This window comes from Cryptotermes secundus, unplaced genomic scaffold, assembly GCF_002891405.2.
Source record: "Cryptotermes secundus unplaced genomic scaffold, Csec_1.0 scaffold968, whole genome shotgun sequence".
NCBI classification, from domain to species: Eukaryota; Metazoa; Arthropoda; class Insecta; order Blattodea; family Kalotermitidae; genus Cryptotermes; species Cryptotermes secundus.
In genome coordinates, this window is record NW_019719376.1 from 363625 (window position 1) to 389306 (window position 25682).

The 25682-nt window shown below is 40.1% G+C and overlaps 1 protein-coding gene across 2 annotated transcripts in view; it reads right to left on the bottom strand.

Annotated features, from left to right (window-relative positions):
- LOC111865810 (protein transport protein Sec23A) overlaps window positions 1–25682 on the bottom strand; it is a 57929-nt gene that overhangs the window by 14912 nt on the left and 17335 nt on the right. The window contains exons 7-16 of one of the 2 annotated variants that reach the window (XM_023854138.2): window positions 23104–23378; window positions 17734–17876; window positions 9641–9792; window positions 7441–7547; window positions 6489–6642; window positions 6238–6389; window positions 5041–5215; window positions 4297–4452; window positions 845–910; window positions 47–67 (exon numbers count right to left, since the gene is read on the bottom strand). In XM_023854138.2, the coding sequence (XP_023709906.1) occupies window positions 47–67; window positions 845–910; window positions 4297–4452; window positions 5041–5215; window positions 6238–6389; window positions 6489–6642; window positions 7441–7547; window positions 9641–9792; window positions 17734–17876; window positions 23104–23378 (1401 nt within the window). The remainder of the gene's footprint in view (window positions 1–46; window positions 68–844; window positions 911–4296; window positions 4453–5040; window positions 5216–6237; window positions 6390–6488; window positions 6643–7440; window positions 7548–9640; window positions 9793–17733; window positions 17877–23103; window positions 23379–25682) is intronic. The other variant, XM_023854147.2, reaches the window with a different exon arrangement.

A 25682-nucleotide genomic window follows, 5' to 3' on the forward strand; every position in this document is an offset into this window, starting at 1 on the left:
TTCAAAACTACTTCCCACCACCAAAAAGAATAAAAAATAACACTACCGCACTGGGAACCGGCATCGCCTGTTGAGAATAAAAAGAAAGAATTAAACTGTTGAAAAATCAACAAAAATTAAGAACACATAAATATATTAAGATCACACAGCTTAACTGTTTCCAATACATCATGCATTTACATCAAAATGTTGAAAATGGCAAGTCCATCAAATGTTTCATATGCAAATGAAAAACTACTAGAGAATTTTGCTTCACTAACATTTAAAATATATTTTCCTGTACATACTTCATAAATGTACAAAACGCTACACTATCTAACTTACTGTGGGCAAATCATTTCATGAACAGTAAAAGATAACCATTTCACACCATGCCTGACATTCTTAATACATTTCTAAATGAGAGAAAGTATATTAAAAAAAAAAGTGAAGAAGAAATTATGTTTCCTGCTCAAGTTGAACAGCACAAATATTTCAAAACTAACTTAAGTAATCTCAAATAAAAAATGACTTATCCCTTTTGGGTGGGGACCTTCGCCAAAAATACAGAACCAAGAGAAACAAGGAATTTAGAATGTTTCATGGGTTAAAATACCATGCAATTGTGTGTCGACATCAGTAATCACCTACAAGGCTACATGGTGTCATAACACAGAACACTGAAATAAAATTTCTGACTGCCTCCAAAACCTCAGATCTTAAAAACTAGCTCTTCTTTGAAACACAGCTAACACATACCAGATCTAATAATATTTCAGAGTGAATGCTGTGCAAATTTAAATAAACACTGTTACAATGGCAAAAGAAAAACTGCCAAATAGCAGTCTTAAATCATAATACTTACCCCTCCATATGCATACATGTTGTTATGAGTCTGTGAAGGATTGACTTTTGACAGTAGGAAGCGGGCCTGTAAAGTCAAAGCACATTTAACACCAAATGTATCACAACTAACAGTAGGATTCAATTCACACATGTTATGATAAACTTGTATTGCGATCCTCTCTTCAGGCAAGTTTTGTAACCATACATGTTTCTAATTAACCTCAGGCATGACTGCAATGTTGGTAGTTATTTAGTAATGAGTTGGTGATTGTTATGGCAGGTCCAGTTCCAGGAAAATACGGACTTCTAAAAATTTCATTTGTATGGGAGTTTAAACAATGGTATTTGGCTATTAAAGACTGTAAAATATTTTAAACAAAAAGTTGGAATTTATTCATATATATTTCTAAACAAAGTAAGCTCTTCTGAGCAATTTCCTATGGCTCACTGCTCTGATCTCTGGTGCTACCGAAGTTTTACTGCTAGCCGGTCCCTTTTCTCTGACTCATGAGGTCATTATCACCTCTCCTCTCTTGCATGTGTCCTGGGTCTGAATTCCACCAAGCCAATCCTTTCTTTCTTCCCTCCTACCCACCCTGTATATGCATGTGTGTTTCTACATGTGTTGCTTTCTCTTGTTGGCAAACCCACAGAAGTAAAGCATTCATAAATTTGATTTCATCTGTAGTCTGTGTTAGGTGCAAATTATTGTTTGTATCATGTCTTTGGTACCAAGCAAAAGTAGCTCTTGCCTGTTTCATTTCTATTTCTGAACTGGATGAGTGTGTATTTTCCAGGTCTTGGCAGGTCATCATATGACTTCATTTTCTTTTGTCACCTCACATGCTCTGCAAAAGTTTGTTTGTAGTATTCACTTCTTAGCAAGATAAAGTCTTTAAACACAAATTATCAAGGCCCATTTTTTTCTCCTTCTATAAGCAATTTTATTGCAGCTTCATGCTCTGCAGTTTCCTTGTGATCAATTTTTTTTCCGCAATGACATAATATACTGCTGTTGATTTGCACCAAAACTGGCTATTTCACTGTCTGTCCATTCTTCAGAAGCTTTCACTCTTGCCTTCTTTTCCATTTCAAGCGTTCCAATTCTTTTGCATGGTACAGTCAAGTTACTTAGAATATTTAGCCAATAATACTTCATACAAAAGTCATTTTTTAGATCTACAGTCCAGAGGCTAGCCTGTGGTTCTGTATGGGTGTGAAACTTGGTCTCTGTCATTAATTGAGGAACATAACACTGAGGGTGTTTGAGAACAGGGTGTTGAGGAGAATATTTGGACCGAAGAGAGATGGAGTGATAGGATGTTGGAGAAAACTGCATAATGAGGAGCTTCATAACTTGTACTCTTCTCCAAGTATAATTAGAATGATCAAGTCAAGGAGGATGAGGTGGGCGGGACATGTAGCACGAATGGGGGAGACGAGGAATGCGTATAGGATATTGGTAGGAAAGCCTGAAGGAAAGAGACCACTAGGAAGACCAAGGCATAGGCGGGTGGACAATATTAAAATGGATCTTAGAGAGATAGGATTGGATGGTATTGATTAGATTGATCTGGCTCAGGATAGGGACCAGTGGAGGACTCTTGTGAACACAGCAATGAATCTTCGGGTTCCACAAAATGCTGGGAATTTCTTGAGCAGCTGCAGAATTGGCTGCTCCTCCAGAAGGGCTCAGCTCCGTAAGTAAGTAAGTAAGTAAGTAAGTAAGTAAGTAAGTAAGTAGGTACAGTTTAGTGGCTAGGCTAGTCATTGTCAATTTGCTCTCGGATACCAGTTCAATCCGAAACTGTCACTGTCACAGTTAATTCTTTCTCTTCGCCCATTTTATCACTTGTTCTGGCTCTTTTATGCAGAGAAGGCGAAAGGAAACCTACAGTCCTTCTCATTTTAACATTGTGGCTCAAGATACAGTGAACTAGAAACTACAACCCTATTCACATTGGCATTCCAGCCTCAACAAGGGCAGAAATCATGTATACACATATTTTGTGAGCTATGCTTCAAAATTCACAGGCTACACTCAGGCAGAGATTTGGAGTGGCTTGGTGGTGTGGCAGCCATTTAAAAAAAGAGATACTGCAGTAACACTTATAGGGACTATGCATAATCAAAGTGTGGAGGTAATACAAGAGCTAATGTTCTCTGTAATGTGTGTTGATGTGTGCACTGCACTTTCTCCTCTTCCCCACTCACCCTGTGCTGACATCTATATCTACATCACCTCAACATACACATGTGCAAAAGCAAAAAGCAAATTTACCTTGCTGTTCCACCAGAGGACAGAAGAAATGGAAACATTATTTCATTTGCATGGACATGTACATCACTGCACTGATGTGTACTATCATCAAAAGAAAGAAGCACTGGAAAAATTTTAAAGGAGTTTTCTAAATCGGAACTGAAGATTTTAAAAGTGCCAGTTCATGAATGTCAAAATTGACGTGTGTGGGTGACAAAGATGATGTACGAATCAGACAAATATCAGCAAAGTAGATCCTGAAGAAAGCAGCCTTCTGGGATTTGGCACCGTGTACATGTGGTGTTAACCGACGTTTCGGAGGAACGTATCGCCTCCATCTTCAGGGTAGAAGAAAAAATATAAGAAATCTGCAAGCGAAGAGACCGTGAGAACCGGTAAAAGCAGACTGTGTTGGAAATATACACAGCTATGTGAGAGCAGAGAAGGAAGGGGGGAAGGGCAAGTATACAAGTGAAAACAGTAGTGTGGGAGGGNTAAGCTGAGGGGGGGGGGGTTCTTATTTTTAAATTTTAAACTGGGTGCAGTGTAACAGCTATGTGAGTGTATACACCTGATGATGGCCGTTTGCGGCCGAAACATGTAGCATAGAAGAAGGCAAAACGAAAGACTTACAATAAATTGTTACACTTAGGATGGAATTTATATCATATACTGAACAAGAATGTTAAAATATATATTCCAATTTTGAGTGTACATAGTCCACTTGTATTCTCTGTTCTTCCACACATCTCACTGGCCCTGATGTTCATTTATCAAGAGTTCAAACTTCTGGTGGATATAATGCTGTTGTAATAAAATTATGCATTATTCTATAGGTAACACAATATTAGAGTCAAAATTGTTTTTGCTTTCATCCTAATAAATACAAATAGCACAAAAGTTGTACATAATAAAAAGTTCTATATTCTATGTTATACACCAGTTCTTCATGCAATGAAGAATTTTTGAGCAAAATAATGAGGTCTGATTTGGGCTGCATGTAAAGTATGGGTTACATTAAATGTATGGACTAACACGAAATTCAACAGATAACGTCTGGTGCCCTAATACCATATTCCATCAAAATCTGTACAGTGGTTACAGAGATGAAACATACAGGATAAACACTAACATCTCCAATATACATCTGTCTCATGCACTTTGCTCAAAGAACATAAAAACCAAAGAGAATGACAATGCATTCTGCTCACCTGTGAGCCTCCTTGCTCTGTATCAATATAGCGAGGCATTGGGAATCTTGTCTGCAGAATATCCTGAGCATCATCTACTGGTGCCTGCAGCAGCTGCCGGAAATTCTCATGAGCTGGGAGGTCTTGATAGTGTAACGCTCGCCACTGAGCAATGGTCTGCAAAAATTAAAATTAACGCAAAACTACTAAGTTTTCTATTATCAGCAGAAAATGAAAGTAGTGTTATTGTTGGCCAATATTAGCAACTGGAAATCTCTTTGGGTGAATGATGATGATGATGTTTGCTGTAGTTCACAAATGATAAGAGTGTAAATTACTCTCTTTTGCGATGTGATGCTGTGGAGTCTGGTAGAGATACAAATGCTCATCTTCAGGGTTATCTTAAAAGATACAGGCAGCATGTTTCTCTGAAACAGTGCTACCTTTCTAACAGATTACATGGTTTCACATCCAAGAAAACAATATTCATATACACCTACATGAAACATGGGATTATGGCAAGTACCCAGAAATATAGCTGATAGTGTTGATTAATGACACTGATTGATACCATTACTTTCTTTCAACCAGAGGAATATTTTGATTTATTCTTTAGGGCTTTTTTATATAATGCTGTTGTTTTAAATATTATATTATACTCTACTTCTGGTACTGCTGAAATTTGGCAAACATGAAGAAATTACACACTAGGCAACTGTTGGTTCAACTAGCTAACGGAACATTTTAGAGACATAAACAGGCTACCTCTCCATGGAAGATGAGTATCTGAAAGAATGTATCCAAAAGAAGAATACGATCAGCCTGTATACTGCTTGTGTCCAAAAGGACAGGCTCAGGTGGCCCATTGAAGTTGTAACTGTACAGTATTGGTTGGATCATAATGAGAGACTGTGTCAGATCCTCTCTCATTAACATGTGCCTGTAACAAACACAAAAGAAAAATAGCATAAAGCTATTAATAATCCTTCAAACAATGCAACTCACATTCAATTACTTCCTTTTACACATTTTACATTTACATTAATAATTTCACTAACATGTAAGAACAAAATAATCAACCAATGAATGTTCTTCTAACATGACTCAAAAGTATTAGATCAATCCGCATTCACTTTGATGCAACCTATTTCTCAAAGATGCATCTTAATATTATCTCTCCATCCTGCTCAGTCTTTCAAAACATTTGTCTTCCAAAATTCTGTAGTCTTTTCCATCCAATTCAAACCACACATCTATACCATTCTCCCTTCTCTCTTGGCCTGCCAATACCTTGACCATAACATAAAGAGATATGACTTTTATTGCATTTGTGATATAAATTTTCAGTTGCTCGGTGGTCATCAATGATTTTCATACGCAGCATGTCAAAAAACCTCACATACAAAAATCTCAAAATGAAAAGTTTTTGAAACCTACATGGCAAACATTCTGGAAAAATCACTCAACAAAACACTTTGCAAGGTAGTTTATGGCAGTTCAGACTGCATGTGTAGTGGCATTACATATCTTTGGGGTATTCTTGTGCCAGCTCATTCTCATGATACTACTGAGTGGTTTGAGAATTAAACTCTCATGAAGTCCATAATTTGCTGAAATATCAAGAGTTTGACAGCATGGTATATGTAGACAGTGTCCGCAAAAGAATCACACATACAAAATCCATTCCTTAAAAACTTTTGTATCTTATTAATGAACGATTTTGTATGATTTAATGGACACTATATTTCTATTAGTCAGTACTGAGGCCATACACTATCCATATTGACAGCATGAATCAATAACTGACTAAAACAGTACTGAGGCATACTGTATTAATAATTCTTTCATGACAGACTTCAGACAACCCAAATCTTGATGTCTTCGATCAGTTGTATCAAAGACATACTATTAAACACACTATGTACAATCACTATTAGCTGAATAAAATGTGAATATCCTCACCTGTAGAAGGATGTTTCATCTGGGCTATTGTTGAAAACCTGGAGAAACTGTGAACGCCGCAAGTGATACATAAATTGTGGATAAAGAGTGAAGTTGTCTGGCAGATGGAAGCTGTTTGAATCATCCTTTGCATATTCACCAAACTTCTGACACTGTGCATAATAAAATCAATCTGTGAATTCCATTATACCTATTACTGCAGTGATCAAAGTATATTACACCGTATCAAGTTCTGTAAACACTTTACTTACAAGCCTGATAAGCATGCGATCTACCCATCGTAATACATCTGGTCCATCGTCTATCTCTGCTCTGTACACAACCATCCTGGCCATAAGAACTGCCGCAGCTTCCTGGTCAAATCCAGCACCGATTTGATGTAAGTTCACTGAAGCATCTGCCCAACTTAAAAACACACAATGTTACATTCACTTAATTGAATAGGCAACAACAAATATCCCTCAAAGTATAAATAAAATTAACACTGTTCTGACTTTAAGGGTTTCAACTTCTGGGTGCTGTTCTATAGTATTACTACACACTTTAGTTGTGGTTAGCAATTTCACTTCCTTCCATATGTGGATGTCTTAAGAATATGTATTGTTTATAGGTTAAATTACAGTTCCTGTAAATTACAATTTGGTCAAAACCTCCCTTCAATGTTCTTCCTATACATAATTCAGAATCATCTTGCCTCCTGACGCTGTATGACCTCAGCAACAAAGAAAGTGAAGTATTTTAAAAATCCTGTATGTAAAGCCAGCATTTATATGTATACACAACTCCATATGCAAATACATGTGTTTAACTGTTCACAGAAGTACGGCTTATAAAAAGAACCTCATTATAGTGACAGAAATAATCTGCTCCACTGATGTCTTAACATTGCATATAAGGGGAATTCTAGCTCTTTTCCAGCACTTTCATCATTACATGTGTTCCCTAACTGGCCACAGCTTTTATCTGTGCCTTTCAACACTGACTGTGCTTGCAGTTCTGCCTCCCTAATTATTTACAGTGTGCAGTCCTTAGAGGTATTGGCAACCCACCCTCTGGATGTCTCCCTTGTATAGGAGAAGAAGGTTGCATTCCCAAATCTAAGAGTGTACTGTACGACTGAATGGAAAATTTACTTGAACTTGCGGAAGAAGTGTTGGCACATCCATGCATAGCTGTTCTAACATGTGAATGAGGAGCACTTACTTTCTAGCTACAGTTGTGACTCGTATGCGCCTCTGTCCACTGGAATGCTGATACTGTGTGATCATCTGGATACAACCCCTGCCTCCTTGAGGAATTGGTGCAGAATGCTGAACATACAAGAGGATAGATTCTAAGGGATTCTGATGAAGGTGTATACAACACTCAGGATTACTGTGCTTTTGGACTTTCTCCACTGGCCAGTATTCTAAAGAACACAGGGTTTTGGAAACTGAATGTTTTCACCCTCAGGTGTCTTCCACCCCTTCAAATGAGGATGAAACAGATCCAGTTTCCGAAATGTTGTGTTCTTCACAACACTAAACAATGGTCAAAAGTCCAAAAACCCAGTAATCCCAACTATTTATTTCAGCAAAACATAATCTCAAAGAATTTTACCACGAAACTCTTCCCACATTTCAGATGTATGAAAGAACATTAAATCCAATTAAGTTTAGATGAAACTAAGAAATGTCTTCATTTATACAGGTTGACCTGCAAAGGGGGTAATGGAAGAAAGTAGATCTACAGAGTATGGGTCCAAATAAGTAACAAAATACATGGTGCAATCCAAAAGTTCCCAAAATATATTAATAAAAACTATTACATCTTACCTAGATCTTATTCTGCACCATCACCTTCAAACTAGTACCATTGGGAGTGCATACGCTGATCCCAGCGTTTCTGCCACTTTTCAAATGCATCCTGGAAGTCTTTCTTTGTTAGGGTGTTTAGTACCGTCTGCGTTTCCGCTTGAATTTCCTCAACTGTATCAAATCTTCGCCCCTTCAACTTGATTTTCATCTTGGGGAAGAGAAAGAAGTCGCATGGAGCTAAGTCTGGCGAGTACAGTGGGTGGGAACAACTGCCATCTTGTTTTTAGCCAAAAATTCCTGCACAATGTAAGCAGTATGCGGTCGTGAGTTCTCATCGTGGAGTACCCAGTCGTTCGTGCACCATTTCCCTGGACGTTTTCTTCTCATGTTCTCCCTCAAACGCCTTAGAACATCACAGTAGAACTCTTTATTGACTGTCTGACCAGGAGGGACGAACTCCTTATGAACAATCCCGTCAATATAAAAAAAACAGATCAACATGGACTTAATGTTGTTCAAAACTTGTCGAGCTTTTTTTGGCCAAGGTGAAGAAGGGCTCTTCCATTATGATGATTGCTCTTGCTTTCAGGGTCGTAGCCATAAACCCAACTTTCGTCACCAGTGACAACCTTTGAAAGAAAGTTTGGATCCTCTTGAAGCTGTTGCTGAAGTTCCCTGCAGACTTCCAAGCGATGCTGCTTCTGTTCATTTTGCAGCAGTTGTGGCACAAACTTCGCCGCAATCCTCCTCATGTTCAGTTCCTCTGACAAAATTCGTTGACATGTACCATAACTTAGTCCCAAGGTGTTACAGAGGTCTTGGATGGTCAGTCTACGACCTTGCAGAATCAGATCCCTAACTTTCGCGACATTTTCTGGTGTTTTGCCCGTTGACAGCCGTCCTGAACGATCGTCATCATCAGTCAATGTTCGGCCATTTTTAAAATGTTTATACCAGTTGTAAGTTTGTGTCTGGCCTAAACTGTTTTCACCAAAAGCTTGCTTCAACATTTGGTGCGTTTCTGCAGCAGTTTTCCAAAGTTTGAAACAAAACTTTATACAGACACGCTGCTCTCTCAGGTCGGCCATCGAAACCCGCAAACTCATGAAAACACAACAATGGAAATACGTTCACCAACAATAAACCCAACCACTCAAGTTGACACCACTTGTCACACTGATTCAAGAAGGGCGTGTGGGGAGACACCTAGCGGTATTTTGATGTACTCACAACCATTTGCGCGCAAAATTCAAATTTCGGTAACTTTTGGATTGCCCCACATATAGAATGAAATATTTAATTCAAACTATATACTTTCTCAATTATAACTGGAAACAAACTACACAGAACTAAGAATTAATGCATTACAAACTGACATTCTGATGTAGCTGACTGCAGAAGGGCTTGAAAACTGCATGCTAACCTATGCTAAACTGAAGTGATCATGCTAATTTATAACCATGATAATTCCTGAGAGTTCCTGAAGAACATCCACCCTTCCTTTTATGATACAGCTTATACAGAGATCAGGGAATTTTATTAACAAACATAAATTACTTATTCTCCAACAATATTCAATAACTTACAAGTTTTACAATTATAAATACCTGGTTCACAACTTCAAAGAAGAGTGCACATGTTGTATTTGGATTGAATGTACAAAACTTCCACTGGCATGTACTTCCCATGCCTATTTCTGTGTCTGCTACACATGGGCCTTTCACATTAAGAGAAACACATGAACCAATAGCTCCTGACACTGAAATTACAGAAAGAAAATTATTGTCACATGTTTCCCTTACAAACTCTGAAAACTGAGAAATAAAAATATCACAAACTTAACCCTTTGCATGCTACGTGCAAAAGACTCCAGAATGACTCACGGTACTTGTGTTATAACCACCACATGTGAAGAGATTAGCTAATCAATCAATTAGTATAGCATACCTGTCACTACAAACAAGACAGACTTTAGATACTTGTGTTGAAATTACCACAGGTGAAGAGATCAGTTCATTCATCAATTAGCATAGCACATCTGTCACTAGATGGCATCATGTATGACACATAACGGGGAGTCATAAATGTTTTAATTATCACCATGAGAAAATCGTAATTCCAAAATATCGTTCTATATAAGAGATAGCCCATTTCTTGAGCTTGCCGAACAGTCAAACTTTCCTGCACCAAGTGGACAGAGGAAACCACCAGAAGGGGCAGAAGCAAAATGGTAACGTCAGTTGAGAAAGTGGAGGCTTTGACTGTGATTTCAGTGGTCAGGTGGAAGAGGCACTTTCATTGTGGACACACAAACCTCGAAGAGGAACCCTGAAGTGGAAGACCATCTTTCGCTGAGGAACTGGGAATTGTGGCACAGGTGAAAGTTTTGATCCTATCTGATGGGCGCATAACTATTGAAGCTATTGTTTATGAGGTCCGCATTAGCCATGGGTAGGTTTTCAACATCATCCATGATGAGTCACACATTACAAAGGTTGCTGCGTGTTGGGTGCCACAATTGTTGACACCAGTTCAAAAACAGCAACGGATGAATGTGGCAAAGAAACTTTTTCAGTTGTGTCAAGACAAAAAGGTGGAATTTTGAGACCACCTGATAATGATGGATGAATGTTGGGTCTATCATTATGACCCTGAAACAAAGGAAATGAGCAAGCACTGGAAACATGCAGACTTGCTGCCACCAAAGAAGGCCAAATCCCAGCCGTCATCAGGAGAGGTGATGTTGAGTGTGTTCTGGGATTGGTGGGGTGTCATCACAGCCGACTATGCGCAAAAGGGTGTCACCATTACTGGTGAGTACTACTGGAATCTTCTGAGAAAACTACAGGGGGAAATCAAGAAAAGTGACATGGAATGCTGGGAAAAGGTGTGCGACTTCTTCACGACAACACACCGGCTCATGCTACAACACTTGCTGCCAGTTTGGGATATGAAATTCTCCCCCATACACCATATTCACCAGACCTGGCACTGAGTGACTTCTTCCTCTTTCCATGGCTAAAGAAGTCGCTTCATGGTAAGTGATTCCAAGACGATGACAATGTCATTTCTGCAGTAGAGTACTTCCTAAACAGTCAAAATGAGACCGTCTATGACCAAGGTATCCAGCAGCTAATGCATCTTTGGGGAAAATGTGTGGCCTTGCAGGGGGCATATGTGGAGGACTACGTCACATACAATTTCTTGTACCTGTGTGTCAGTTTCTTCTGGATGTTAATTAAAATTTTGTGACTTCCCCACATACTGATGTTTAAATGAAAGAATTTGCTTTCACATGGAATACTTCTGTTGCTGCTTGAAGGTGTTTTGAGGAAGGTATTGGGGGATTTTCTGTGCCATACCATTTAGACCAAGCAGACTTTGTGTTTATAGTGGGTAATTCTATGGAGGGGCATGGCAATCAAAGTGTTAATGTCTATATGCTGAGGGTCCACATGACAAAGTACAGTAACCTTCAGTGAATCCCTCATAGTCAAACAGTTTCAAGCATCAAGCACGGACACATGTACGTGCAAAAGGCTGAGGCAATGTGCAGCAATAATCAATTCTGTAAAGCCTTAGAAGTTCTGAAAGCCTAATGTACAAAAACAAATGATACATATACATATTCCCAGTACAGACTGGAACCTTAAATGTCTGATGATTTTAATCACTGTAGTTAACAATCTATGCATGTGGCTTTACATTTTATGAGAAATATTTACCAAATAATGAGATATGTAAGTTTTGTGGTTTTCATGGTGGTGACTATGAAGAAAGCAGTCTTCTGGGATGTGGCACCATGTAGATATTGTGTTAACCGACGTTTTGGAGGAACGTATCGCCTCCATCTTCAGGGCAGAAGAAAAAAGAAGAAAATCAGCAAGCAAAGAACCAGCGTGAGCAGGTACTAATAGATTAATGTCAAGAATAAATCCAGCTGTATAAGAGCAGGAAGAGAAGGGTGAGGGGCTATATGGGAAATGTAAGATCACCGCTCTCTTGGAGGACAAGGCCTACAAGAAGTTGAAGAAGGGTCCTACCGACTCCATAGAGCGCAAGACTGTTCTTCTCCTGAAAAAAGTCCCCGATTGCTGACGTCTGCCAACAGCTATGACCACAAGGTTCCAGGCCACCTAGACTCTATGGGTTGCTGAAGATCCATAAGCCTGTTGTTTCATTAAGGCCCACTATGAGCACTACTGGCTCTCCTACCTATCGCTTGGCCAAACACTTGGCTGGCCTACTGAGCAACAACACTGACTGCTGTCCACACCACCTGAGTATTTTATTGCTAGTGGGGTGGGATTAAGTCCCTTGAACTGTGGCCACATCTGGCCTATTGTACCAGCCCCAGATAATAGGTGAGGGTGATTGTGGAGCAATTGGTGGAATGAAAATTGGCAGGGGAAACTGAAGTACTTGGAGAAAACCTGCCCCAGCGCCACTTTGTCCACCACAAATCCCACTTGACCAGATGCTGGATCGAACCCGGGCTGCCGCGGTGGGAAGCCAGCGACTAACTGCTTGAGCTACGGCGTGGCCTTCACCACATGAGTAACTCAATGGAATCTGTCCACACCTTGGGTTCTTTCCAAGTCAATCCTCACAGCATGACGGTCAGTTTCGATGTAGTGTCACTCTTCACCAGGGTGCCTATAAAGGATACTATGGATCTGCTAGGACGACATTTCGAAGAAGATATCTTGAGACTCTTCCGCCATGTCCTGACCACCTCATACTTTAGCTTCAATGGCCAGTTCTATGAACAAACCGATGGTGTGGTGATGGGCTCACCACTGTCTCCGGTCATCATAAACTTATATATGGAGAACTTTGAGGAGAGGGCACTTGACTTGGCCCCACTCAAGCCCCACTGCCGGTTTCGCTATGGGGACGACACCTTCATCATTTGACCACATGGGCCCGACAAGCTTAAGGACTTCCTGAACCACCTAAATAGTATCCACCAATGCATTCAGTTCACAATGGAGAGAGAAACTGAGAGACACCTCCCCTTCCTGGATATGGATATTTGTAGGCAACCCAACGGTTCTCTGGGCCATAGAGTGTACCGCAAAACCACCCATACAAACCTCTACCTTAACACTGCATCCCACCACCACCCATCCAACAAGCAATCTGTACTTTCCACATTGGTGTACAGGGCTAGAGCTCTTCATGATCAAGACAGCCTACATGCAGAGTTGGTGCTCCTGGGGGACGTCTTCAGGCAAAACGGTTACAAAAACCGGCAAATCCACAGAGTTCTCAACTGTTGTTCGAACATCAGTCAGCTCAATGATAAACCGGACTCAGTCGCCTTCCTGCCCTATGTTTGGACTATATTCAACCAAGTCAGCAGAGTGCTGTCCAGGCACAACATCAAATCAGTGGGCCTGCTTCTAAAGAAATTATTTAGTTTCCTCTGGCCGGTCAAAGATAGCCTGGGACTAAGGACACCGGGTGTATACAGTATCCCATGCGAGTACAGCAAGGTCTGTATTGTGCAGATAGGCTGTTCCATGGACACGAGGTTGAAGGAGCATCAGCAGCACATCTGTCTCGAACATCCGGCAAGTCAGCTGTGTCTGAACACAGCATCAATTTGGGACACTTCATTCAACTTTGGAATACCTCCATCCTCGCCACCAAGACCCGATATATGAATCGCATCATTAGGGAGGCCATTGAGATTGAATTCCATCCTGACAATATGAACAGAGAGGTGGGGTTTTGTCTCAGCAAGTCTTGGAAGCCTCTCGTCTGTTCCCTCAAGAAACATCCGGGACATGACGCAAGATCCACAAGGCCACACAAGTCCATGCCTGACTCGCATGACAACCCTGAAGCTTAAGGGTTAATGTCCTCCATTAACCTTGCCTTTCCCCCTGACACAATATTCTATACCTGCTCTGGCCTCCTACCTGCTGGCCCACCTCCACAAACCCTTCCCCTCTCCTCTCTACTAATTTCCCATGTAGCCCCTCTCCCTTCTCTTGCTGCTCTTATACAACAGGGTTTATTCTCGACATTAGTCTATTAGCACCTGCTCATGCTGGTTCCTCGCTCGCAGATTTTTCTTCTACCCTGAAGATGGATGCGATATGTTCCTCCGAAATGTCAGTTAACACAATATCTACAAGGCGCCACACCCCAGAAGTCTGCTCTCTTCAAATAATAAGCTGACCTCTACTATATGACAACCCCCTTTCCCAGCAACAAATTAAAAAAAAAACTTCTCAAGACAATTCTCTTTCAGAAACTTCATTTTCTTCTTGCTGTTTGAAGTGTCCCATTACAGGACCACAGAATATATCTTTTGTGCTCTTTCTTCATCATCACATACTCGAATAAGGTAATTCTTTACTTTATAATTATAAGCCTCTTCAACTTATGTGATAACTATTGAATTAAAACTGGCATCATGTGCAATTAAAGGAAATGAGAAATTGCCATTTACTTTCAGGTAGTTTTCCATAATTATGTCACATGATCTTCAATTTTCTAGACCGGAGTCGCTATTTTCTTGAAACAGCTCAATTATTGTCAGGAGGCTGAGTGAACCCCATTCCAGACCCACTACTTCTCAGAAAATCTGGTAGGCCGGGAATCGAACCCAGGACCTGTGGATATGTAGCCAGGAACTCTGTCCACTAGACCACAGAGGCAGTCTAGAAAATCGAGATTAACAGCCATGCGGATCCACTGAGCTGATCATGAGACACCCTCTAACCACAAAAGTTGGCACTAACTTTGCCGACAAGCGGCGGCCACTCAGTCAGTATAGTTCATTTGTGGACTACAGGCCACGGAGTTTATTTTGTCCGGTCTTTAAATTTTGTTTAACAAGTACAATTACCAGACACATATTAAAAATTGGATCTTTTAGAATGGACAACATGAAGTATACACAAATGCTGAATATCAGCACCAATACTACACACTATTCACCCCCAAAACTATGACAAATCTGGCATGTCAGTCTAGCAGCATGTCAGTCATGTTAGGTGCTGCTTGAGTGACCTCACAACCTGTTTCTTAGTTACACAAGCCATTTTGTTACAAGTAGATCAAACATTCTAGTTAGTTTTCACAACTGGTTCTGTGATCGAGAATTGCTGTTATCACATTCAGAATGCAGTCACTAAAGGAGCAAGGAATTTGCGTTAAATTCTGTTTCAAAGTAGGGAAAACAGCTGTGGAAACCCACAACACGTTGCGTGAAGCTTACAGTGATGATGCCTTGAGTCAAACAATGTCCTACAAGTAGTTCAAACTTTTTAAAAATTGTAAAATTTCAATGGATGACTATGAGCAATCTGGCCAATCAAAACTTCAATAACCAAAGTGAAAAACGTTATCCATGGAAATCATCGACTGACTGTTCCAACAGGTTGCAGGAGAAGTTAGAATACCCAACGGTTCATGCCACACAACTTTAATGGAAGATTTAGGAATGCATCAGGTCTCAGAAAAATTTGTGCCAAGGCTCTTGATTGATGAACTCCTCTAAAGAGTAAATGATGACGAAGATCTTTAAAAAAAATGTCATCACTGGTGGTGACACATGGGTTTATGGTTATGTCAAAACCAAACAACTGTAGCTGTCCAATTTAGGGGATGGTCACTTGTTTTTTTTTTTGTATGGTCAGGGTTACATGAAATTCATCACTTTTGACTCACAGTTGGATATTGCCTCCTGAGACATGCAGCAAGTGGCTTGGGTCAAGCTTGAAGCCAGCTGCACATCAGTAAATCAGTCAAGTTAATGTGTAACACGAGAGCAGGTTCGTTAAAAATCCTAAAGTGTGACAACGGAAGTCATACTTTTAGCAGGGTCATTCTGGACTCATGCTACCCCAAATTTCAATCTGACAGTCACACAATAGGTGGCAGAGTTCACCCCTAAACTCTGGCTGCTTTAGTGTTTCTTTTTCTAATTGGAGGAGAAAGACTGAGCAGCCTCCCAGGTTGCAGTGGGATGTCCTTTGCCTGAATTTTGGGTAACCAGGGCAGATGTCTACCCCTCAGAGAATGCTTGGCTGGAGGACTCCAAAATTTACACTTATCAGGGATATATGTACCTCCGATCACCCATTAGTTCACTTGTATGTTGTTTTTCACTCGAACTAGTGTCTTTTTTTTTTTATTCACTTAGTGGAGGTGGGAGTCCAACTGGGTCCACTCGGCACTGTGGCCACTGAGTGGCCTATTGTAGCCTGTCCCGGGTGATTAAGATGGAGAATTTTGTGAAATGAAGACTGGCAGGGGAAACCGAAGTACTCAGAGAAAACCTGCACCAGCACCCGAATCGAACCAAGGCCGCCACAGTGGGAAACCAGCGACTAACGGCTTGAGCTATGGTGTGGCCAATTAGTGTGTCTTAGTAACCAGTAAAAGAGCCTAAACCCAGTAATCAATTAGGTTGATCACTACGGTGGATTTATTACTTGAATAGTGCAATTCAGATAAAGACTTGAAACTGCTAATTGTTGTTTGAGTGTTGACCGTCCTATGAACCCCCCCCCCCCAAACTTACCAACGGAAACNACATGAACCGAGAGGAGTCGGATTTCTCTGCCGGAGCTAGTAGTATAAAAGGAATGGCTACACAACAATCTTCACACTGAAATAGTTCTGCTTCACCTTGTCCCAAGAAAGCATGACAGATATGCTCACAAGTGAAAGCAATGGTGTTTGTCTTTCGTTTCAATCACTGGGGCATTGTACATTGTGAATTCACTCATGCAGGTAAATCAAGATTTTTATCTAGCCACTCAGAAAGGTCTGCAAGATGCTGTACGAGGGGAAGCTGGCCTCTCCATCACAATAACGTGCCTGCTCACACAGAACTTTCAATCTGACAACTTTTGGCAAAACATTCAATTGCTACTCCCCCATTACCCCCCCATTCACCTGACCTCTCCTCTCCCAACAGTTTTATATTCCTTAAACTCAAAATTACCATTAAAGGAAGATTTCAGACAGTGGAAGACATCGTTACTAATGTGACAAATGACTTGAAAGTGATACCATAAACATCCTTCAAAAACTGCTTCCAAAAGTTGAAAAGGTGGTGGCAGCGGTGCATTGCTGCGCATGGGGGTCATGCTCTAAGTACAGAAAGATATTATTTATAGACAAATTTGAGGAGCTTTTTGAACACATCTCATATGCATATATATTTTAATCATCTCAGTTGTTCTGTGTATTTAATAACACATTCTATGAGTTCACTGTACACACAATATCTTCACACATCACAGAAAGGTGTGTCACATGATGGAATGATGTTACGATTCGTTACAGATCATATTAATCTTTCCCCTGAATTAAATAGGGCACAAGGTAGCATAGTTGGTTGAGGCACTATGCTACAAGCTGGTAGGTTAAGGTTATCAAATTTTTTCAATCTCCCTAATCTTTCCAGCCGCACTATGACCCTGGGGTTGACTCAGCCTCTAACAGAAATTGCCATCTGTGAGCTGACTGTCTGGAAATGTAGGATCTTCGATGTCTCACAACCTTACGGGCCTTAACAGCCTGTTACAGAGATAGCTTTACCCTTTCTTTTTATGCTTGAATTAAACTCTACGTACAGTATACTGATATATCCAGAAAGTGACAGTTTCCAAAGTCAAGTGTTAAATTTGTATTTGTAATACTTCGACATGTCACTTTTCTATTCAGAACATACCTTTCAACTCTCTTGATGTCTTCACTTCCAAGGTCCCATTAAAAGCCATTTTCAAATCACCTTTCTGGTCTCTAGCAAATACTCTCTGAAATGTTTGCTTAAATAGAGATGAGTTGAAGGAATCACCCATCACCATGTGGCCACTGAAATGACAATACAATAGTTTACATTGAAGTACATGATCAAAGATTGACAGTACTACTTTCAGCACAATTTAACATATATTGGTCCACATCACAGTGCAGTTGGTCACGTACTGCATATGCTGCACCACTGTGCTCCTAGAATACCCTATATTTAGTCAGCCAGCTTACAACATCCACAACACTGTAATTTTTTCCATTGCACTACAGAGCTGTTATGCTTTTCACTGAAGGGATCATGTTCCAGTCATATGTTGTCCATGTGATCATTCTGTCAATACACCATTCTCACTTGGTCATGTCCTTGTCAGATCTCACACAGCTGCATTTTAACAAGTTAGAATGAAGATGAAAACAATGGAAGTTGCTCTCATGTTTGTAGAAGTGTGGTATTTGTGGGGGAGAGAGAACCACCATAAGAAGTTTTGAACACACTGACTCGCTACTATTACACTAGAAGGAAAGGGACTGAAAGAATTAAAAGTTTTCTCACATCTCATTAGTTGAAAAGCGAGTAATGGAAGAGTGAGGAGGGGGGGTTATGGCACCATCAGAAGAATCAAAGAGGCACCAGTGGCTTCTACAATTACTTTGATAGCAGGAAGATTGCAGAAATAATGTTTTGTCACATGTTTGTTGTTGAGGGGTTAGAGAGTGTGGACCACCATTGGGTTGCCTAATCATCTTCTGCAGAGAAGAATGCTATATAGTATTACTCTCAACAGAATATTCTCGTCATAATGGTGCGCCATTTCAGGACTACAAAAGATTACAGACAGAATCTCATTCTTGACTGTGACTCTGACATGGCAATCTTTTCTGACAATGTGTATGTGTATTTAGTGTATTTTTAGTTACTTATTCAGTGTAAAGACATAACATTTATTCTGTTAGTTTTCTACATGGGATACAATTAATTCTGACAATATTTTAAAGCTTAACATTTTAAGATGTTTTCCCACTTAGGTATATATTTCTAGGTCCCTTGGGTAACTTCTTAAAAGGGATCCACTGAATTTGACAGTGATGATCCTCATGGCTTCCCACCATAACCATATAGGGGAGACACTTCGTTAGCTACAGTAATTAATGTAAAGCAGGAACAAAATGAAAGATTACAGGTCAACTCTAGAACATACTCGTACCCTATTTTAAAGTAAAATGATGAACTACAACCGATTTATTTATATCCAGAGATTTCCAAATGAAATCAATAAATATGAATCAACCAGGAATGCTTGACAAGTAGTATCAGAGATGGAGAATTATACTTCTACTTGATACGCTGAATGGGGAATTAGTCACCCCGCCCACCTCCCAGTGGTGATCTCTGTAAGATGTGGGCTACTGTACTGAGGCCTGTGGGACATTGAAGTAGGACTGTAGTGAAGAGTGTCCTTGGTACAAAGTTTACCTTCCCCACATGTGGGGCTCTGTGGGGGTGTGATTATTTCAGTAGCTGTAAGGGGCTGCTGTAGCAGTCCCTGAAGATCCTTAGCAACTGCACTGCTCCGGTATGGACTGGATGAGACATTATCAAGAGACTTCTCTAAGTATGTCCCCATCTTCTTGCCCTGCATTGGAGGGCTCAGTTGCTGAGTTCTGTCACCATAAATGGCTTCTGGATAAACTGTCCAGGAACCTACTGGCCTTGGACAAGAGGTATCATAGGCTGGTAACAGAACTGCTGACTGGCCACTGTACACTGAGACAACATCTACATATGATTCGTCTGTTACAAACTGTCATGTGCAAATATACATGGACAGGAGAAAGAATACTCCTGCCACAAAGTCTGTCAATGCCTAGCTTTGGCTAGGAATAGAACAGAGATCTTCATGTCTGCATGGTCAATGACTATGGATATTAAGAGGGCTTGAATGACAAGAGTTCTGGCTCTAGCATCATACACAGAGCTCCTTGAAAGCCCTGTGAAGATCATATTATGAACCCTCCAGCTGTCTGAGTGCTTGGGAGACCAAGACCCCCCACCCCACATCCAAAATAATACAGTTTAAAAGCTGAATAATGCCTCTGCTAAATTTTGCAGGAGGAGGATTATTCTCAAGCGACACACTCCCAGAAACATAGATATTTTGGTATACAGATTTATAAGCTGTGCAATAGGACTGGCTAACTTACAACAAGAATGTACACTTTGGAACAAACAGATTCACACCTAGTAACAAAGAAAACTATCATATGAATTCATCTCATGAATCAAAAACTACTCATGCATTATGAAAAGCACTTTCATAAAAAGTAATCATTTATGAATATAATAAAAACAAGAGACAATTCTTTCATAAATTTTGTTCCGTAACATACTGCATAATTAGATCACCTACTTCTACTTTCCGACAATTTGGGGAAAGGGGAATTACATATTATATTTCTGCGCTTGATACAACACTGACTAATGCACAATTTTTGTCAAAAAGCGTGACATAAGTTAAATGCATAATGTAACACAGTATGAGGAGCTTTCATCAATCAAAATTTTATTAAAGGAGACTTTCAATTCCGTGTCAAACAAATGGTGTGGTGCAGTCAATAGACACAACCATCCACAACCTACTGCCACATTGCATTCAACTTTAGTTACATTTTCCACAAAACTCAAGGGTCAGTAATCATTTATTGATGGACATTTCCATTCCAATGTTCACTAAGGAATTGCATGACAGGCTTCATAGGCATGTTGTCACACTACACTCAACTTCAAGCTAATTACAAAAATTATAACAATGGTCAAAATTTTATTCAGGGGAATATTTCATCTCAATGTTCATCCAGGAACTGAATGATGTAGAGTCTGCAGGATATTCACACTGTTTTTCCACATCACATTAAACTTCAACAGCATTTCCCACAAAAATTATGCATCAGCTGAAATTGTAGGAGGGGGAGTTTTCATCTCTGTCTTCTTCAAGGAACTGTGTTGAGTACCTGGATGTGAATATCCATATCATGCTGCTAAACTGTATTCCATTTTAACTGTATTTCTAAGGGCTGCGCCATAGCTCAAGCGGTTAGTCGCTGGCTTCCCACTGTAGCGGCCTGGGTTTGATCCCAGGTCTGGTCAGGTGGGATTTGTGGTGGACAAAGTGGCGCTGCGGTGGGTTTTCTCCAAGTACTTCGGTTTCCCCTGCCCATCTTCACTGTGCCAAATTCTCCATCATCATAATCACCCAGGGCAGGCTACAATAGGCCAATCAGTGGCCGCCATGCTGAGAGGATCCAGTTGGACTCCACCCCTCACTAAGCAAATTTAAACAAAAACTGCATTTCTGAGAATAATATATGTCAGTCAAAATTCTATTACAGAACACTTTTCTTTCAATGTTCAACAAACTATCACATGGTGTGGAATATCCATACTATGTTGCTACTGCACATTCAAATTTAACTGCATTGTCTCAAGAAAGTGATGCACCAGTCAAAATTTTATTAAAGGGAACATCTATCTGATGTCCTTCAAGAAATCACGTGGCCATGAACATCCATAAAGTGCTGTCACATCATATTTGTGAATATTACATAAATTAAAGTTGTATATGGGTCATTTTCATATCAATGCTGATCAAGGAATTGTGTGGTGGAGTCTGAAAGGTATCAACATCCAAACATGTTCCCACATCACATTCAACTGTTCTGTCCAGTCTAACATGTAAAATTATACTCTCAAAAGAAGTATTCTCAAATTTTACACAGCGCAATTTTCAATCCCAAACAATTTTCTGAGCAATGACGTGTGTAAACTATGGAAGTAGTGTGTCTTGGTAGGTGGGGCAATCCAAAAGTTTCAGAAATTTGAATTTTGCGCGCGAATGGATATGAGTATATCGAAATACTGCTAGGTGTCTCCTCACACATCCTTCTTGAAGCAGTGTGGCAAGCGGCGCTGAGTTGAGTGGTTGGGCTTATTGTTGGTGAACGTATTTCCATTGTTGTGTTTCCATGAGTTTGCGGATTTGCAATGGCTGACCTGAGAGAGCAGCATGTCTGTATAAAGTTTTGTTTCAAACTTGGGAAAACCGCTGCAGAAACGCACCAAATGTTGAAGCAAGCTTTTGGTGAAAACAGTTCAGGCCAGACACAAACTTACAACTGGTATAAGCGTTTTAAAAATGGCCGAACACTGACTGATGATGACGATCGTTCAGGACGGCCGTCAACTGGCACCACACCAGAAAATGTCGCGAAAGTTAGGGATCTGATTCTGCAAGATCGTAGACTGACCATCCAAGACCTCTGTAACACCTTGGGACTAAGTTATGGTATATGTCAACGAATTTTGTCAGAGGAACTGAACATGAGGAGGATTGCGGTGAAGTTTGTGCCATGACTGCTGCAAAATGAACAGAAGCAGCATCGCTTGGAAGTCTGCAGGGGACTTCAGCAACAGCTTTAAGAGATCCAAACTTTCTTTCGAAGTTTGTCACTGGTGACGAAAGTTGGGTTTATGGCTACGACCGTGAAAGCAAGCAACAATCTTCGCAATGGAAGAGCACTTCTTCACCTCGGCCAAAAAAAGCTCGACAAGTCAAGAGCAACATTAACTACATGTTGATCTGTTTTTTGATATTGATGGGATTGTTCATAAGGAGTTCGTCCCTCCTGGTCAGACAGTCAATAAAGAGTTCTATCGCGATGTTCTAAGGCGTCTGAGGGAGAACATGAGGAGAAAACGTCCAGAGAAGCGGCGCATGAACGACTGGGTACTCCACCATGACAACGCATGACCACATACGACTTACACTGTGCAGGAATTTTTGGCTAAAAACAAGATGGCAGTTGTTCCCCACCCACCGTACTCGCCAGACTTAGCTCCATGTGACTTTTTCTCTTCCCCAAGATGGAAATCAAGTTGAAGGGGTGAAGATTTGATACAGTTGAGGAAATTCAAGCGGAAACGCAGACGGTACTAAACACCCTAAGAAAGAGAGACTTCCAGGATGCATTTGAAAAGTGGCAGAAACGCTGGGATCAGTGTATGCACTCCCAAGGGGACTACTTTGAAGGTGATGGTGCAGAATAAGATCATGGTAAGCTGTAATAGTTTTTATTAATATATTTCAGGAACTTTTGGATTGTACCACGTATATGCTTTCATCTATAAGAAAGAACTCCATATTTGCTGCACTAATGCACATCACACAAGCCAGTATATCAACGACAAATATCAGTACCACAATACAAGATGGAGAAGGAATTTATAACTTACCCTGTCGAATTACAACACTGTTTCATTTCCAAGAGACCAGTCTGGTCCAGAGCACAAGAATATATGTCTATTGCATGACCATTCACTGCTGCACGTATAGCCAGAGCGTCATAATGCTTGATGGCTTTCTTCATGTATTTTGCATTATCTTTATGGATGTCATGATGTGACCTGATTGGCTCGCGGAGATCATCATTCACCACCTGGCCAGGTCCTTGAGAGGCAGGCCCTCCCACGAACAACATGATCCTTGCTCCTGTATTTGGGTAAGTGCACTGCAATCAATGATCAAGAGGAACTGAGGCACTTTCTTGCATGTCAATACCACATATAAAAGATCAAAATGCTTCACCCCCAAACTGAAATTGTACTATAGCAGCAAAAAGTTAGCTTGACCTCTGAAGTCAATGTGCACTGCAGTGGCCAACATTATATAATATACAAGTTTATGAGGGAAAATTTACTAAGTATTGTGATATTTAAAATTTGTATTTTATTAAAATAATCTCATGTTTTCAATGTGTTACTTTTAAATTTCTTAAACCGAATTTCAACAGAGTTCAATATGCTGCTATATTTTAAATACTATATAAAATCTGAACTCACAATCCAAGTATATCTAATTTATCTCCTTTATGTTCTTGTCTAAAAAAAGGCGAAAGTCCCTCTGTTGGTAATTATAGGCATACAGCCATTCTTAATAATTTGTTATTATTATGTATTTCTCACTTTTTCAAACTATGCTATCTTCCCAACACCGTGTTACCAATTCAGTCACTTAGAAAGGCAGGTTGTCCCTGAGCTTAACTAATTAAGCACTAGGCCATAAAGACATACGGAGAGAGTGGATGTATAGATCCCTGTATTCTTGGCCTCGGCACTTTCAATTCAGTTGCTTTATTTAATTTTATTACCCATTCAGTTTGTTCACAAGATCACAGTGATTCTATTTATTTTGTAGTAAAGCTTTCAATATTATTCCACATGCACTGCTTGTCTCTAAACTTAATAATTATGGTTTATCTCCCAGTCACACAAACTGCTAATGCAGTTAGCTAACAAAGAGATAGTCTTGTGTATGAGGCTTATTCATAAAGTTCCCAAAATGAGGGCATGAAGCAGCAGTGCACAGCAGTGTTGCCATGCAATGTGCACTGTGACACAGAACAGTATGTGGCCGTCACGTGACATGTTTACTGCCCATCCATCAGTTCGTGAATGTGCAGTGATTTCACACAACTGTAGTGGGTAGCAGTCATGCGATAGGCGTTTACAGTGATACACTGTCTGCCTCTTGGCTATATATGTGAGCATGTGTGACAGTTCAGTTGAGAGCAGCTAGAGTTACAAGAGAGAAATAGTAGCAGTGGAAGCATGTGAACAGAGCGAATTGGGACCAGGATTACAGAAGAATACAGGAGGTTAGCCTATGAGGATCTAAAGTGTGATTCAAGACTTTGGGTGTGCCATAGTCCAGTGGGATTGGGAGTGTGTAATTCAGTGAGACTTGTATAACTCCCTTGTTATAAATATGTGAAAACTACTGCAGACAGACTGAGAAGATTAGCATGTAGTGATTGTAAATTGTGTAAACTAGGATACGCTAGAACATTACCTACAATAACTATCAATGACAGTATTCCTTAGCCATGTTATTAAAAACGTTACTGGCTTGTTACCACAGTGAATGCACATAAATAATGCACACAAAACAAATTAATACAGAACTGGAAATAATATGCTGTGTATTTTAAATTGTAATCAAACAGGAAGTGTCATAAAAATGTTGCTGAAGTTTCTGCCACTTTCTCGTGGCTGATTGCACAATACCATAACAATAACCAAATCAACAGCTCTAAGACACGCCAATGACAAAATTTTATGGGATATAATCTGACTAGGACTTCAGTTCAAAGAACTCTACTAGTTGTAAAATCCTAAAATAAAACTACATTACATAAAATATTTCTCAGAGATCTGTCATATGATTTCTATCAATTCAAAGAAATTCATCTAATTTTTCAAGTAAATGAGTGTTAGGAATGGCTGAAAGGTCAAACTTCCATTCTTTTTAGTATTTATAATATATATAAAATTAAGATATCCTAGTGTAGGTACATTTATAACAAGAACTATTCCTGGGCTTCTCTGGTGGTCCAGCAGTTAGTGTATATATCTAAAAGAGGCAAATGAAAATGGGTCACCATGCATAACTCACACGACGTGCAAGTTGGTAACACTGGAATTTGCTTATGGTACGAACATCTGGTGGGGACTCGGGAAAGCACAGTGACAATGTGCCCTTGCACACTAGTCATTTGTTTATTGTGCTGGAAGTAAGGTTAGTGCTACGTGTGGTCGTCCAACGTCAGTAACAGAGGAGGGTAAACAAGAACAGCGAAGAGTACTGCGCTTTTTGACTGCTGAAGGCGTAGGACGAGAAATTTATTGTTGCATGTCTGTTGTTTACGGTGAACACAGCATGTCAAGTTCGTGTGTACTGGCGTGGCATAAGAGATTCTGAGAGGGACATGTGTCACTGCAATATGATGCTCACCCCGGACAGGTTCATCATGTCA